General features: G+C 34.5%; 2 protein-coding genes across 2 annotated transcripts; one reads left to right on the top strand and one right to left on the bottom strand.

The window, feature by feature from the left end:
- Positions 1 to 397: 397 nt before the first annotated feature.
- On the bottom strand, positions 398 to 1,989 carry BP01DRAFT_410930 (carboxylesterase/lipase family protein; the record flags this gene model as incomplete). The annotated part of the gene is made up of 1 exon (XM_025578890.1): positions 398 to 1,989. Exon 1 carries the CDS (start codon positions 1,982 to 1,984, stop codon positions 398 to 400), a length of 1,587 nt encoding a protein of 528 aa, XP_025426193.1. The 5' UTR covers positions 1,985 to 1,989.
- Positions 1,990 to 3,369: 1,380 nt separating this feature from the next.
- Positions 3,370 to 4,213, top strand: BP01DRAFT_378021 (LysM peptidoglycan-binding domain-containing protein; the record flags this gene model as incomplete). Its single annotated transcript, XM_025577029.1, has 3 exons — positions 3,370 to 3,386; positions 3,590 to 4,014; positions 4,071 to 4,213. The coding sequence occupies 3 exons, from the start codon at positions 3,370 to 3,372 to the stop codon at positions 4,211 to 4,213; spliced, it is 585 nt and encodes a 194-aa protein (XP_025426194.1).
- Positions 4,214 to 18,430: the final 14,217 nt, after the last annotated feature.

Below are 18,430 nucleotides of genomic sequence, written 5' to 3' on the forward strand. Positions count from 1 at the left end.
TAAGTTATTATGATATACCAAAGAGCTCCAAAGGTTATTGGTTTTCTGTCCAGTAAGTACACTCCTTTCGAAGTCGAGGTTTTCGGCACGTATCAGCTCTAGAATTACCACAGAGATCCATGTAGTAAGGTACTATCAAATAAACGATATTTGATTCAATGAGCCATTTGCAGTATCACAGTTTAAAGTGCGTATACTTTAGACATGCATGGCTTAAACTTTGAGACAAGCATATGACTACTGGCAGGATCAACTACAGCATCACAGATAGAACACGCTGTTAGTACTGAGTGACGAAACTTCATTTATAGTACACATTCGGGGGTCTCCTGTACAATGGTAGACACAAACGACTTGATTACCGCAAGGTAGAGTACACGACAGGGAGAACTGATATTTAGTACTTTTTCAAGGTACTGAACCATGCCTTGAACAGGGCGACCTTCTCACTCCAGCCAACTGGAATCTGACCCCATCCATCTCCAACATGCTGGACAAGTTCCGAAGAGTTCACAGCCGGCCAAGGGGTGAGGCCTGGGCCATTGGGGTTGCCAGTTTTGATGAAGTTTGCCCAGTAGCTGTTCATCTTTTTCGCAATGGCGTAGTCTGCAGCAGTCCACGGCTTGGAGGTTGCGTAGAGGTTATTCAAAACATAATTGATCTCCGACTCGTGGTAAGCACCCTGATCCTGACCAGGAGGGGCATGGTCCCAGTAGTAGTTATAGATGGGGCTCTCGTAAGCAGCATTCCACATCTGAGACCAGAGCCAGGTGCCAATCTTAGAACGGTCTGTCCACTGAGAATTCTCAGCTCCAGAAGCAGTGACCCTATCGTTGGCAGGGTATAGGTCAAGGAAGCGCTGAAGCCACTCGCCGCTGAAAGTGGAGTTGAAATCCTCATAGTATGTTTCCAAAGAAATATTGAGACCATAAGTGGCGCCACTTTCATCTTTTGTATTTCCTGTAAGCACTGGCACATCCTGAGCAATCTTGTTCCGTAGTGTATTCCAGTAAGTCTCCGGAATAGCGTAGTAATCGAGTGTCGCGGTAAAAGAGTATGGCGAAGTAAGGAAGTTGGTAACAAGATCACTCATTGGCAGTTCTCGTGCTTCGGCAATTGTGGAAACATTCAGACTAGCCATGAACTTTTCAGCAGTGTTGTAGGAGACATCCAAAGTGCGATAGGCCTCGGCAGCTTCCATAGCCATAGGATCTTCCGGATAGCGTACTCCACTTTCGATAATGGCTCCAACAATCAACCCTCTTGTGAGGTTGCTGTTCAAAATATGCTGTGTGGCAGCCGATCCGGCAGACTGACCCATCACAGTAATATGGTCAGGGTCTCCACCAAAGTTGGCAATATTGGCCTTGATCCATTTGAGAGCAGCAAACTGGTCAAGCATACCCCAATTGCCGGAACTGTTAGAGCCTGTGACCTTCTCGAATTCTTCAGAGAGCTCGGGCGTTGCCATCCAACCAAATGAGCCGGTTCGATAGTTGTAGTTCACAAATACAATTCCCTGGTCTGCCATACCACCTCCATCAAACAGGGCATCTCTTGCAGTCGAGAGAGCAGGATAACTCCACATAACCACAGGTAATTTGTCACTCGATGAATGAGCAGGGCTCCAGATATTGAGGTTCAGACAATCCTCGGTGATAGTATAGTCATTATCACCGTCGGTGGCAGATGGACACACATCGCCAAATTCCTTGGCATCCAAGGTGCCATTCCATGGGGAAGCAGGTTGGGGAGCTTTCCAGCGATTTTGACCACCTGTGGTAGCAGCAAAGGGAATTCCTTTCCAGACAGTTATATCCTTCCAATGGGTCAGGTTGCCGTTGTAGGTTTCATTGAAGGCAGGATATCCCTGGACTTTGCCATATTTGGTTTGAACGACAGAATCATAAAGCGCAGCTGAAGCAACAGGCGAGAGACCGTAAAGAACCGTGGCAGCGGTCGCAGCAGTAGTGGTGAGCCACATTGCTCGTGACGGTTAAAAGCAAAATAGGAGAAGTTAAAAGAAAGTGCACCTCAAAACACGAATAAATGTAAATGGGCGATAGGTCAGTGATTTATATACCTTGAAAAGCATCCACCCGCCATTATGATCATTGCAGAGGATCCCAGGATCCACTATAACCAGATGTGTGCCTCAAAGTTGTGAGTATTACGCTTACTGAATTTAGATTGGGTGACGTGTATTTGGTACACCCCGTCTACACGATCTACATGATCTACATGATTTATTCACAAAATGGGGTTTTCCGTCCGATTTCCAAGCAAAACTCACTACACTTACACTACAATAGAAAATCAACTCCGCTTCCAGTGCGAATCATGACGAATGATGGAACATGCGTCATTCGAGCAATTGTGCCGAAGTAAGAAACGCACAAGGCACAGAAATATGAACAGAATCATCCACAGAGAGCATAAGCGCGAAAGTACTCCGTACATGATTTCATGAAGTGCAAGAAGAGAGCTTCAGATCTTACAGAATCTGCTTTACCCGTATTATGATATTATACTTGAAATATCATTTGTAGAACATCCAGAATCGAGTACCGTATGGCAAGCACGGCTAAATCTCCACCCGATTGGCCTGTACACAGAATGTGTGCTTGGCACGGTCCTTACCCTGTGTGCGCAGTCGATGTGGCCAGAGGCCTCAACTACAGCTTCTCTCCAGACGGGAGGACGTCTTGGAAACTGACATAATACAGATGGCTAATGAGTGGTCTAAGAGATTTAATAGGTTGAAAGAAACTCTCTAGTTAATGGTTGTGTGATCAAGACGCGCCAAAAGATGAAGCTTTGAATTAAACAGGGGTGCGGAGTAAAACGGACCGCTCGGTGGTACCGTTAGCGGATGTGTGTAAATGAAGTGGGGCTTGGACAGGCCTCTCGGGCCGGGTCTCCTCATTCGGAGATAGCTTGCGAAATTGAGTATTTGGAACCTCGGGTGAGCGGGAATAAAAAAGTTCATTATAAGTTAGATAATATGGGCTGACCAAAGCGCTTGTGTAACCATATATGTTGAGTCCTGTTGGCTCCCTCCTTCCTTCCTTCGGGTTCCTATGGGGTCAAGCCTCTTCCCTTCCCTTTATCTGGTTCCTTTCTCCATTGTGTCTATCCAAGAGAACAACAGATTAATAAATGAATGAATGATGAGATGGGACATGAGCTCCAACAATATATCTGCATTATCCTATTTGTTGATATGGGACGCAGACCTTGTGGGCCCCTCGCTTTGATCCGAGTGATCCCCCAATAATGATGCTTGTAACATGGAGACTCCTTTTAGGACGGCCCACCATTGCGTGTTTGAGCGGGCGATGAAGTTCTTCTCTCGGAGGATTCCTACATATGGAAAGAACTTCGACGTAGGTCTGCCTTTCTACTCTAATATGAAGAGATAAGCGAATATAAAAGAGCGCTGATACTGCTTTCAACTTGCAGATATCTCTCAGACTAGTAGACTTTTCCATTGAAAGCCCATCTGTAACGCTTTGAAACCCTTCTTTCTTCTTCAACTCGCCCCTCTTGGCCTGACATCTGCCTCTAGACATGATTCTTTCCATCACAGGGCCTTATCTTCATGCGATCACTCTAGTCTCAACACCACTGTTGGGTCCTACTACGTAAAGGAGAACCAAACAATTGCTGAAATCTCTCGCCAAGTCGACCGCGGAATTTGCGACATCGCTCGTATCAATCGCATGGCAGACGCCATGATCCCTCTCTACACTGGTGAGGAATTGATCATTCCACCAGAAATTTGCAAGCCAAATAACTCGACATGTTTGATCGTCGAAAAGCCCGGTGCAGTCTACGCCGACTGTATTAAGGGTGGACCCCATACCTACTACACCCTCAAAGGAGATAAATTCCGGTACATAAAGCTCAATCTTACGCTCGCCGCTCTCGAATCCACTGCCCAGATTGAAGTTAGTGACCCAGATGCGGAGGTCGAAGCCGACAATTTCATCAAGCTTCCCCAGTGTGACCCAAGTACCTGCTCTTTGCACCCCAGGAATTCATCTACGGAACCTACAAGGATATCGCAGACAGTCTGGGTACCACTGTTGGTCAGATGATGGCAATAAACCCCACGTACAACCATAGCGAAGGTGGTAAGGGTGAGGGTGCTGTAATTTCTATGCTTTACGATTGCGAGTACACTGGGTCGAACGTCACCGTGGTTTCCTAGAGGACTGTTCAACACTTTTAAACATACCTAACTGTAATATCTTTTGTTGAAAACAACATGTCGGGTAAATATCAAAGTCATATAATACTTGAATTCTTGCTTTCTATACGCGCCCGGAAGAAGTTATTAAAATTAAGTTTCTATCATGATATAATATCAGAATCCATAGTATGTCATCCCGATAACACCGACCACGATACCGGTCCGTTCTATCCCAATCTGCTATACCTGATCTTCTTAATCTAAAAATATAAAGGCTAAAATGAATTTTTTAATCGTAATTTACTTCTAGTTATGCAGTTAGGAGGACTTTTGTATCTTAATCTGACCGCCAGGTTACGGTCAGGTTAAGGATAAGGTATAACGGTCAGGTATAGCCACTCTACCCCAGAGGCCCCGCGGCAGCGGAGGTCCGCTACCATTAGGATGCGGCGATCTTGTATAATGCAAGGGTTTGGGGTCGACGTCCGCTGGATTTCCCCTTACCATCCGTTACTTTTAGGCTTCCCGGCGCGGTGGCGCGTTGAAACTTTGCTAGTTAGCTGCGCGGCCATTTTTTTCCCCTCTATCAATGTTTGATGATGATTATCCTGGTGGTACGCCAGTCAACGCGGTTGGAATTTGACACATTCGCGGGTGGAATTTTAAATGGGGTATAGGTTGGTAGTTATCTATACTATATTAATTCATATATCTCTCTCTCCCTGTAGTATATAACTAATATATTATAGCTTTCCGGCTGTCTACACCACTCCTAATTTCTATCTTTGAATTGGAGAACTGCTCTGATATATGCTTCATTCCTGTTTCTATTACTTATTACTGTTGTTCGTAATTGTTGTGATTCTTGTTTCTATACCACTGGCGTAGATTTATCCTCCTTTTATCTATTTATCTGATAGCAGACGAGCTCTTTTAGTATATCCTATAGCTGCAAGTCATGATCTGTTGCTAATGTTGATATGGTGTCTGGCCTGGCGAGGCTCAGTAATATCTGAAATAATAATACCAGCTAGATTATCTGATAGTTACATATCTGGTCCATGAGATCTAGTAGTAGATAGATATCACGGCCGATATTCATGCGGTACAGATTTTCTATATATTAGATGAGCTGCCTGTGGTGGTTTCGGTTATCCCGAATTCTGCCGTCTGTATCCGCCTTCGGGCATTATCTCGACGGAGTCATCTTCCGTCTTCCTTCTCCCGTCAACAACCACATCATCATAATGAAGATTGCCTCATCATGAATTCAGCTGATCCATAACACTGCCCCTGATTATTCAATACTATTCATAGAGGATGTTATGCTGCTGTGATTCTATAATGTGCTAGTATCTAGTCTCTAGTATAGAAGTAATGCAGATCCACTGGCAGCGTGTAATAGAACAACTACTATCGTGAGTAAGGTCATCAGGATGACGCACTACAGTGGTTATGGGAGTCGTGAGGTCATCGATAGCGAACCTACACCTCCCCGACACCTATAAGGTGCTGATTCCTCTGCAGGAAGCTACTAATCCTCAAGGATCAGTCTATTTTATGGATATAGACTACCTTTGTTATTACTAGATAAATCTATAGTATTTAGTAGTTGATTCCTTACCTAGTCAATAGGTCTTCTACCCTGACAAGTAGATTCTATTATATTCTGATTCTTCTTTTTTAACTACCTAAGGAAGATGCTATTATACTAAGATAGTAAAGAACCAGAGATAATTAGTAACTAAATTAATATAGAATTATTATTAAATATAATCCCTACTATTAAAGAAATTCAATAACTTGAGAATAATATATATTAATTAGAGTAGACTAATAATCTATACTAAAGAATAACCCACCTCTAAGAAAACTATTCTTCTAGTAAAATCTTATTAAGATACTATATATTCTTCTCTGAATTAGATTAGAATAAGAAAGAAATTAAGTTTACTAATATTCCTTATTTTATATTAAATTTTAATCTTTAGAAATGTTAGGAATAGATTACTAATTTAGAAGATATATTTCAGGGAGCCCCTAGGAAGTATTTATTAGATAAATATAAGATCATCGCTGCTATTAGTTATATAGACCCAGTATATAGACAGAGATAGTACTAATTTATTACTAATAAGATCTTATAAGAAAAATAATATCTTAAGAAATTATAGCTCTAATTCAAGAACTAGACCCTTATCTTAATCTAAAATACTATAATACTTCTATCTGATATAATAGCTCAACTTGAATGAGTATACCAGTGATAAGACCAGGATTTAAGAGAGTTCTATATCTATCTTAATACTTTAGAGCAGTATTTTCTCTGTTAAGCTGAAAGAGAGAGGACTCTATTCTATTTTACTAAACTCCTCCTAGAATTAAATTACTATATTCAGGAATATATTCCCAACCTGTCTGAAGAACGGGATAGAATAGTGGCTATTACTACTTATTATTATAAACTCTAGAATAATAGAGAAAAGTATAAATAAAATAATAATTAATTCAGTAGCTATAAGTTATAGAAATAGTTATAAGATTATAGTAATAAATCAGCTAGGAACAATACTCAGAATCGCAAGGAAAACCCTATTAGAAAGAATAGTAACTAATTATATTACTTTATATATAAAAGTACTTATTACCTTACAAATCACTACCCTACTAAAGACAAGAAGATTTAATCTGTTAAAGCCTATTTATTCTTTTTAGAATCAGAGAAAAAAGATAAAGAATTAGAGTAGTCTCTATAATTTCAACTTCTTTATCTATAGTAAAGACTATATATTACTTCTATATTTCTATCTATATCTGAAACAGTCTTAAAATCTTTATAGATCTTAATAGTTATACTAAAGTAGATATTATCAGCTATTAATTTACTAAGATATACTATCTCTAATATACTCTAGTTACTATCTCTAGAATTAAAGCTATTAACCAGGCTGCAACCCCTACTTATAGTATATAGAAGGTCCCTATAACTACAACTAATTTACGAGGAAGTACCCGTACTTTTAAATAGTATTATATAGGAATTAACAGAGATCCTTAACTAGATAGAAGTCTAATCCTGTTATTAATAACTATCCTCTAGGATTTATATATTAACTTATTATCTTTTGACTATTAGTAGTAGTTTAGTATACTATTTATCTTACTTCTCTCTACTACTCAATTTACTAGAGTAACCCAGAATTAAGCTAAGATATATACTCTTATTAAACTTCTTAAGGATATCTAGCTATCTAAGAATAAATCTTATAATCCACCCCTAAATCCTAATCTAATATTAATTAAACTTTGAGAGTTCTAAGATATATTCTCTATAGACTCTTCCTAGCAACTACCCCCCCATAGCCCTGTAGATCATACTATTAATCTTAAGGCCGGCGAGACACCTCTATATAGTCTAATATACCCCCTATCCAGGGCTGAGCTCAAAATCCTATATGATTATATTAACAAGAATCTTAAATTAGGGTGTATCTAATTTTTTAAGAGTTCTACTAGAGCCCCTATCTTATTTATCTCTAAAAAGAATAGTAATCTATATTTTTATATAGACTACAGGGGTCTTAATAAGATCTCTATTAAGAATTATTATTCTTTATCTCTTATATCAGAGATTCTAGATAGGATTTTAGAGAGTAAATACTTCTCTAAAATTAATATTAAAGATATCTACTACTGGATCTATATTAAAGAGGAAGATAAATAAAAGACTATATTCTATATAAGATATAGTTATTTCAAGTATATAGTTATACCCTTTAAACTAACTAATACTCTGGCAACCTTTCAAAACTATATATATACTATACTTCATAGACTTCTTAACAACTTTTATATAGTATATCTGGATAATATCCTTATCTTTTTATCAGATAAGAACTCTTATATAAAATATATTTGTTAAATACTTAAAAGACTTAGAGAAGCTCAGCTCTATACTAAATTCTTAAAGTATTTCTTTTATTAATCCCAAGTCAAATTCCTAGAATATATTATTAATAGTAAAGATATCTCTATGGACCCTTAGTATATAAATAATATTATTTCATGGCCGATGCCTAAGAGTTACTATAATATCTAAGTTTTCTTAGGATTCTATAACTTTTATTAATATTTTATTAGAGACTATTCTTATATTATACTACCCCTTATCTTCTTACTCTATGGCATAGTTAATAGGTGAAAATCAGGACCAGTTTATCTAAATATATATAAAAAGATTGCTTTTTATTATCTAATCACCACCTTTTAATAAGCACCTCTTTTAATATATTTCGATCCTATAAAACCTTAATACTTAGAAACCAATGCCTCTAAAGAAGAAATAAGTAGGATTCTATCCTAGTCTAATAATAAGAGTATATTTTATCTAATTGCTTTTTAGTTATATAAGTTCTTCGGCGCTAAGCTAAACTATAGTACTCTAGATCAAGAGCTATTTACTATTATTTATTTATTTAAATAATAGAGATAATACCTTAAGAATACCCCTTATACTATTAAGATTTTATCTAACTATTCTAACTTGTAATTATTTATATACTAGACTAAGATTAATAGAAGATAAGTCTAATAGCTTATATTTTTAATTCCCTTTAACTTTATTATTAAATATAGAACAGAAAAGTCTAATCTAGTAGATAGACTCTTTAGGATATCTATAGAAGTTCAAGTTAAATCTATTCTATAAGAGAAGCTTTTAACCCTAATTTAAGAGTATCTTATAGATATATCATCTTTAATAATCAAAGATTTAGTCAAAGAGAAATCCCAGTTCAAACTTTATAATATATAGGGATACCCTGAGTTCAATACCTACATAGTATTGAGCTCAAAGGACCCTAATAATTAAGTCAGTATAGAGACAGCTGACTAGACTACTTAGAGGAACTTATCTTAAGAGAGATTTATTTCCTAATCCACAGTAATATATATATATACTGCAGAAGTTTTATACTTAGATATATATAGTTCTGAGCTCTAAGAAATAATCTTATATTTATAGAACAAAGATCTGGAGATATAAAGATAAAAGACTACTATTAAATAAAACTAATTAGACTAAAAGAGCTGAAATATCAAATCTATAGATTATATTTATTTTAAGAATTATTTTTATATACTATCCTTAGAAACCTTATATCAGATACTTATTTATCTATACCACAATGATCCTTTAGCAGAATACTTTGGAAAGATCTGAACAGAGGCGTTGTTACGCAGGAAATTCTACTAGAATAGATTATATTATAATATAGCCCAGTATATTTAAACCTATTTAATATATTAAGAAAATACTACTCTAAAGCATTAGCTATATAATAAACTCAAATTACTACTAATACTATGTTATTCTTTTAAGAAATTAGTAATAAATTTTATTATAGGACTGTCTTCAGTTCTTTAGTCTAGGAAGACTATTAATACTATCTTAGTTATAGTTAACTATTTCTTAAAATATTTGCTTTTCTTTTTAGTCTTATCTATAATTACTACTCCAGATCTTGCTAAACTCTTCTACTAAAAGATTAAACTAATCTTTAGACTATCTAATAGTATTCTATTAGATTAAGGATCTGTTTTTATAAGTAAATTCTAGTTAAATTTATACTATAATAGCTATATTATCTTAAAGCTTTCGATAGTATATCACCCTCAAACTGATGGCCAAATAGAGAGGATAAACCAGATACTAGAATACTATCTATATTATTACTTAAGTTAATTTAAAGTTGTCGCCATTTCCCAATTAGGCGACTTCCCGTCCTCGCTGGTCGCCCCCATATCTCAGCGCGACTAGGTAGATAGCAATGAACAATGATCTTTGACCCATAAATGATCCTCGCTATTAGCGACCCCTTAGGGACGGCCAACATTGGTAGCATATCCTGCTTCTGATTCTTAGTGCATCTGGAATTAATATAACTCATTTCGCTAACATTAAGGGCACCTGGATTAGTAGATCTATTCAGGACAGGCCCTCAGTCTAGTAGAACACCTGCAGTAAGAATTACCAGTACTTCCTATCTCTTTATTTATCTTATTCACTATATTCACTATATTTACTATATCCCAAATCATCTCTTATCTCTCGCTTATTCCTTACTTATTATATTACTTACTTATTACTATTACTTATTTCAACTATATCCCTACATGTCTGGTTATCAGACGCGCGATCTAGCAACTAGGTACAGCTGGTAATCCCAGAGTCACATGTGAGGGTTCCCTTTTACTTAGAACCATTAGTTAGTTACAAGCATGTGATTGCTTATAGAATTAAATACATAATAATCATATATTAATATATCTGGAAAACATTATATTAACTGTTTACTACTTACTATACTTTGTTAACACCGGATATAAATTTATTATAGCTATTCCAGCAGATATCCTTACTACAACAAGATTAATTATTAAGAATTCACTATTAGATACAACTTAAAGAGGGAGGACTTGCTGTGATTAAGAAATTAGTAAAGATAAATATATCTATTCTATTAAATAGACTATAAGAAGACTATTTAGAATAGTACTTTGTAAGTTTAAAGCTATAGTACTGTCCTCACCTCTTATCTATTTGCTAATATTAATAACTCGGATATTATTTAAGGAAGCTAGGGAAGATATAATTCTATATACTAATACCTTTCTTATTTTAAATACTACCTCGACTTCGGTCTAATTGATTTCTAGACTGATATTATCAATACTTAAATCTATACTAGTAACTCCTGTTATAACAACCGCATCAAAGCCATAATTAGTACCAGAAACGCCTGTACTAGTAATACTAAGACTGTCACAGAGTGCCAGTTTGCTATTATCTTCTATACTATAACCAATCCCAGGAGGTTTTATTAACAATAATACTCCTATACTAAGATAATCAATATTAAGAGTAGTAAGATAATCTAATAATATTAAATAGATTAATATAGGGATTAACTCTTCTATACTATTATTAATAGACCTATTACTTAATCTTTCTATTACTATTATAATACTCACTAGTACTATCTTTATACCAGCAGCCGAAATTGCTTTAACGACTCCGCGGGTTCCCAAGCATCTAATATACTAATATAGGGTCACTCAGACACAAGATAATTATAGGGATACTTCAATACAAGTCAACATTATATATACTAACGCGAGCACTCAAACCATAGCTAAGAGAATAACTAATACCCAGAAGGTGGATTTCACCCAACTTCTTACATAAGTAATAGTAACAGCACTCGATACTTATAAGACAAGACATTAAGAACATGAAAACTATAGATAATAGAATAAAGAATATTATACTGAAAAGTATTAAAATAATGTAGAATATTGCACTAAAGAGTATTAGAATAGTAATCAGGCAGCTTCTTCTACTCCATCTGCCCCCAGACAAAATCTTAATAACAACCTCGAACCTCCCCTACATCAGCAGAACGGTCCGCAGATAGTTAATAATACACAGTGGCGAGTATTAGATATAGGATATTTTTACCCCAACATGCCTTCTAATTAGGGATGCAGGGACCCAGTTGAATATAACAATAAGATTTATTATTATACTACTTAAGCCTTCTATATATATCTAAAAGTTGCTTTATACTCAAGGGATGTAGTGACTATAAGTTAAAATATAGATACCCTATTCTGCGGAGACGCAAATGCCTGGTAGATATAATAAATTAATAAAATACATTAAATTAGTCTTATTAATTCCAGGAATATTAATCACTGGATTACCGCGATCGAGGCATGTTGGAAAGTTTCTGATAGTCAACTTTAAGAATAACTTAATAACTATTACTATATAATATATAATATTTGTTATAATCAGTCACCAACTGCGTATATTATAGAAATATCAGGTCTAGCATGATCGTGCAGTGCATTAAATAAGTAAGATATTATGATTAGAGTATAGTACTATATTAACCCTAAGCTTCGTGAACACATCAAGGAACCAAAGCGTGGCACCATACTTGAGGAATTTGGTAATAAGATAAATACCTGTTTTACTATCTAGAGGAATAAATAGACCCTGAGTACAAGGAATAGAACCCAGAATCGCACCCGCGAGGCTTACTTCCCCCAGGAATATAATAGATATGACCGTCCTTATGACCGATTCGATTGTGGACTGGGTAATTGAGATGGCCCCTAATACCGCAGGACCTGAATAGACGTCTATAGGCCGTTGGACTGTAATTAGAATAACTAACAGAATCAACATAATACTAAATATGATAATCTCTGTAATAATTAAGATAACTGTCGTAACAACCCAACTAATCACAGAGATAGTAGAAAAGATCACTGTAACCAGGACTAAGAATATAATTATAGTCTCCTTAATCCCCTTCACTAGAATAATCATTACCATAACAGAGGCAGACCCTAGAAGGTATACTATAATAATACTAACAGCAATAGTAACAACAGCTTCTATAGTAGATATTCCCACCATAGCCAACTTAATAGAGTATACAACAAATCCCAGAGTACTTAGAGATATAATAATAATAATAATAATAATACCTATTACTCTAATAATCAGCATAAGGTTCTTAATACCTCTGATTACTAAGAACAATAAGACGCATCCTATCCCCAATACTCTGACTACTTTATATTATTTACCTTAAATAATACGCTGCATATACATATCACAAACTGCGACCCTTATATATTCTATACAAGTATTAATCCCAATATCCCAGTTATCAAGGCGGACGATTTCTTTATTCCTCTGAAACCAGGATAATCCTTTAAGGATTGGTAGTATACAACTATCAGGGTCCGTATTAATAATAAAACAGATACTATATACCTTAACTCTGACTGTACTATATCAATTGTTGACAAAAGATGGCTTACAGCCAATTTCCTGAATATCCCAGTTATAAAAATAGAATATCTAATCTATATTTAGAATGTTAACCAGGCCTTTAACAGCACCAGATATATCTTACTACTACTACTCTTATCTATAAAGATTAATAATAAGTCAGTATTGATTTGAGTTATAGTAGATGTACACCTTACCCAGAATCTAAAAGTAAATATTCTTATCAGTTGCAACACCCTTGGGCTGTATAGATTTAATATTAATTTCGAAAATCAATTAGTTTCAGTAGCGCGCTATTAGAAGGTAATACTTCCTTTAATAATTATACTAAAACCAAACTATTGTTAAAATCGGCCAGTCTTTATTAATAAGAGGGTCAGTATCCTAGTATATAGTAAAGTCATTCTGCTAGTACGACTACTACATCTTAATTGTAATTATGACTATATATTTAAACCCAAATAGTATACTAATACCATTTTCTTTGCTTATATTATTAATACTAATTTTATAAGTATAATAGCCACTAATCCCTTGCTATAACCAGTCACTATCCATCACCACACGCGACTCAGTCATATTTCAGAATTCGATACTATAGCAGTATACTATATAATACCAGAGTTGCAGGAAGTACTCTAGTCACTTGCGTCAGTACTACTATAGATATAAACCAAACTGAAATTTAACATCAATTCCTCTTTAATAAGAAAGTTGAAATGCGGTGTAACTATATATAGTATAATAGAATAGTAGAAAGAGCTTAAAGACCTTATAAATAAATATCCCAAAGTCTAGACTAACAAGGATATGGTAAAAGTCCTGATGGACTGCTGACTCCATATCCCTCTATACAATGACTGGGAAGATAAGCTTAGTAAAACCGCTAAAATCTATAAATTAGGCCTAGTACATCAGAAAGTAGTAGATAATATGTTCGACGAGCTTCTAAAGACGAACTATATAGAGTAATCCAAAAACTTTATACTATTAGATACACCAGTTTTTATTATCACTAAAGTGGTTATTAATAATACTAGTAAAAAGTCGCTCAAACTCTATCCAGTTATTGATATTCGCGCGCTGAATACACTCGCTATTCCTGATATATATCCAGTACCAACCTAGATGGATATAATTACTGCACTTATTGGTATATTATATCTATCTATACTTAATATAATTAAAATATTTTATTAATAGTCTATTTATCCTAATAGTTGGAAATTTATAGAAGTAATTATATACTATAGTTAGGAGTTCCTTAAGGTTTACCTAATAGGATACCTAAACTTGATTCCTTATATACAACAACAAGTAGAAGACTTATTTTATTTAATATAAGAATTTCTTTATATCTATATTAATAATTTTATTCTTTTCTCCGTAGAGTTCAAACAACACCTTGTACATCTGGAGAAATTTTTCGGTAAATATAAAGAGATATATATAATACTATCTCCTGATAAGTTATTCCTAGCCTTCCCTTCCATCAAAATCCTTGGTTAGAATATCAACACGTTTAGAATAACTACTACCAACACTAAGATAGCAGCTATTTTAAAGCTGCAATTCCCCAAAATATTAACTGAATTGAATTATTTCATCGGGCTGACGAATTGGCTGAGAGACTATATTTCTTTTTATATAGAGGTAATTCATCCTTTATAATAAAGAAAGATCTTCCTGATCAAAGCTATTCTAGATAGGCTAGGCAAGACAGCAAGATAAAACTAAGCAGTAAAGTTATTATTAACTAAACTGACTAAGTAGAAAATCCAGTCCTTTAAAGCCATCAAAGACATACTTTAGTAAAAACCAGTACTAATATATTTTAATAAATCCTAAATATTCTATATAGACGTCGATATGTCTAAGTAAAGAGAGACAGGAGTTATACTTTTCTATATATTATTAAATAACCCCTCAAGCCTAAAATATTAACTAAAGTAAGTACTAATAGAGATCCCCTCTATAGATATAATACAGTTAATCCTTTTCCTTAGTAGAGAATTAAGTACTGTAGAGCAAAATTACTAGCTAACAGAGTTGGAAATATCTGGACTTTTATAGATAGTAAGGAAATACCAGTATCTTATCCAAGCAGTATAAAAAATAATAGTCTATACAGATTACCAGGTAATTAAACCCCTTCTAGAGTAGATCTTATTGACCTCTATATCAACAACCCATTTAAACCTTCACCTTATCCGGGCAGTACAGTACTTATAGCAATTCCAGCTCCTAGTAGTCTATAAGCCAGGAAAATTATATATTATACTAGATATACTTTCTAGATTACTATCTTTTACTATAAGAATAACTAATAATAACAACTTTTATCTTAATATACTATAGAGTAAATCTACAATCTTATTAGTCTACTTTACTAATAATTTTAAATAAAGAGTAAGGAATACCTACCCTAATAATAAGAAATAATTAAAAATCATAGATTAAGTCAAGGAGAACAATAAAGCCAAGGCTTTAGTTAATTTACTCTTCTATATAGAAGACAGATTACTCTTCAATTCTCAGAATTTACTTTGTATGCCATTGGTCATACTCAAGGAAACCCTTGAGAATGCCCATAATACACTTGGTCATCCCGGTAAGGACTATACTATTGAAAATCTCCGCAGCTTAACCTTTCCCCATTGCTGATACTGGGTTAAGCAGTACATCACTCACTGCTATGAATATAACAACAAGGAAGTACCCAGACACCACCCCTATAGACGACTGCAACCTATTTTGTCGCCCCCGATACCATTTCATACACTAATAATTGATATCATCACTGCACTGCCGGACGGCGGAGGCGACAAAGACTATAATACAGTGCTTATAGTAATATATAAATACATAAAAAGGATTACTATTATCCCTGGTTGTCACGACTGGGACACCATACAATAGACTAGACCCTTTCTTAAAAGACTTATACTTAGAGACTAGAACATTCCTAAAGTTCTTATTAGTAATAGGAATTCCAAATTCCTATCTAAATTATAGACAGTATTATTTACTCTATTAGATATAAAACAATACTTTACAATAGCAAGCCACGCCCAGGCTGATGGCTAAAGTAAAAGAATAAACCAGATAGTAGAGATCTTTCTTCGCTACACGATAGTATTACTTACAGACACAGTAGACTGGCTAAAATTACTTCTATAGATACAAGCAACTTTAAATACTTATAAAAATATCTTGATTTATTCCTCCCCACACGTTCTTATATATAGTATAGAATTACTGACCATATTAAACCTTGGCATGTCCACACAACCCGAAGGTCGTCCCCAAAATTTCTCTGCAAGAACAACCGCCTTTAAAGCTTTATAGATTACTTAGATAGATATAAAGCATTGATATAACACCTAATACTAAGATATAGCCTTTTAGAAAGGTGATTTAATAAAGCTTTATCTATACTAGGGCTATAAGATATTAGTAATCCTAAAGAAGAAGCTCAACAACATCTTCACTGGGCTATTTAAAGTCCTTGAGAAAAAGTCTATATTAGTATATTATCTAAAACTACTACTAGAATCTTATATTCATCCAGTCATCAGTATAACTCATCTCAAACCTTACCCGCGATGGTTAATAAACACCCCAATCCTCCAAAGAGACCTATTTGAACATGTACTACCCAAACCTGAACCTATTATAGATAACTTATATAAAATTAAAGCTCTTCTTAGTCGCTGCTTCTGCAACACTCATTTTGAGTATCTAATCAAATGGCTGGGATACGGCGACGAACATAATACTTGGTATAAGGAAGCTGACTTGCAGGACGCGCAGGAGTTAGTCAATAATTATGACTGATATCACCCCCGACCAGAGCCTATAGGAAAGATAACACACCGCTGTGGTCGCCAGTAATAATAGGTGTTACTCTTATTTTCATCTTATCTTTAATACTTCTTACTACTACTATACTTCTTAATATCTTTACTATTTCTTATTAGTTCTTTATATTATTATCTTTTACTTACTTTACTATATCTCTATTATCTTATTAAATATATACTACTTTCCTTACTCCCTAATATCCCTATATATTTATTAAAACAAAAAGAAGCAGAAGCTATTCTCTTATATATAAAACTAATACTATTAAGTTAAGAGTATCACCCACAGCCTTGGACTATCTCTAAGTAATATAAACATAGCTTTGGATCACTAAGTACTATCTTGCTTATGCCCCTAGATTATTAGCAATTCCGGTTCAGACTTTGAATCGGTATAATACTATACTTTGGAAGATAAAATACCCCTTACTCTGATTCCTCAGTCACCCTAAACTGATAAGATAGGTCCCAGAGTAAAAAGAGCTAAGGTAGATAAGACTAAGATTAATAATAAAGATAGAGAAAGTAATAATAAGGCTAAGAAGCTTATCCCTAGTATTAACTCTAACTACTGTGATTTCGACATTAACAAAGGAATATTACTACTATATTTTATTAATATCAACAGTATAATATCTATAAACGAACTTCCTAACAACTTCCTGCCCCTAGAAGAAGCCCCAGTGTTCAAAGAACCTAAGCTTCTCTGATTCTTGGTGGGATGGATTCAGGGCCGACACAACTTATATCAAAACACCATGGTGTATAATAATTCTATTATCTATATCTATATACAAGAACAGATTTGGGCAAACCTCTATCACGTGGTTAATCACAGTGGCATGAATATAACTATCTATAAACTGAATAAATACTAACAGCTTCCTGTATTCAATACAGAGATGGATATTAATAGAAAGTTGCTAGAGATTAGAAAATAATTCTATAATAACTTTAAATAGATACTATAGATATTTACTAAGACAGTCTTATAATAGTAAGTATTAACTATTAATTAGGAAGAAGAAGTTCTTAAAGTAATCCTTAATCTTCTAGAAGATCAGATTAATAAAATAAAAATAATTGTCTTAGTATAAAATCTTAATATCTGGTAAATAGGGCTTTCACTAGTACTAACAAAGACTATGTTACACAATTAGATAAATAAATCTATTAAGAAGATCAAGATAAAGTACTACACAGTTCCTGGGGTATATATCTATCCTACTCATCTCGAAGTACTAGAGAAGCATCTCACTAAACTTAAGCAAGTTATCACCCGCGAATCTGTATAAGATAATAATTCTGACTTAGATGAATTTATCCATCTCTCCTTCAATAATAATAGTAATAATACAAAGATAAACTTTACTAATAAGGAACTTGATCCTAAACTCTTGTTTAAATAGATCTAAGACTATTATCTAATATAGAAGATACCGACCCTTACAGTGACCAAGAAGTCATTTATAGTAATATATAGACTAACTATATACAACATCA

Source organism: Aspergillus saccharolyticus (genome assembly GCF_003184585.1).
Source record: "Aspergillus saccharolyticus JOP 1030-1 unplaced genomic scaffold BP01scaffold_77, whole genome shotgun sequence".
Classification (NCBI taxonomy): Eukaryota; Fungi; Ascomycota; class Eurotiomycetes; order Eurotiales; family Aspergillaceae; genus Aspergillus; species Aspergillus saccharolyticus.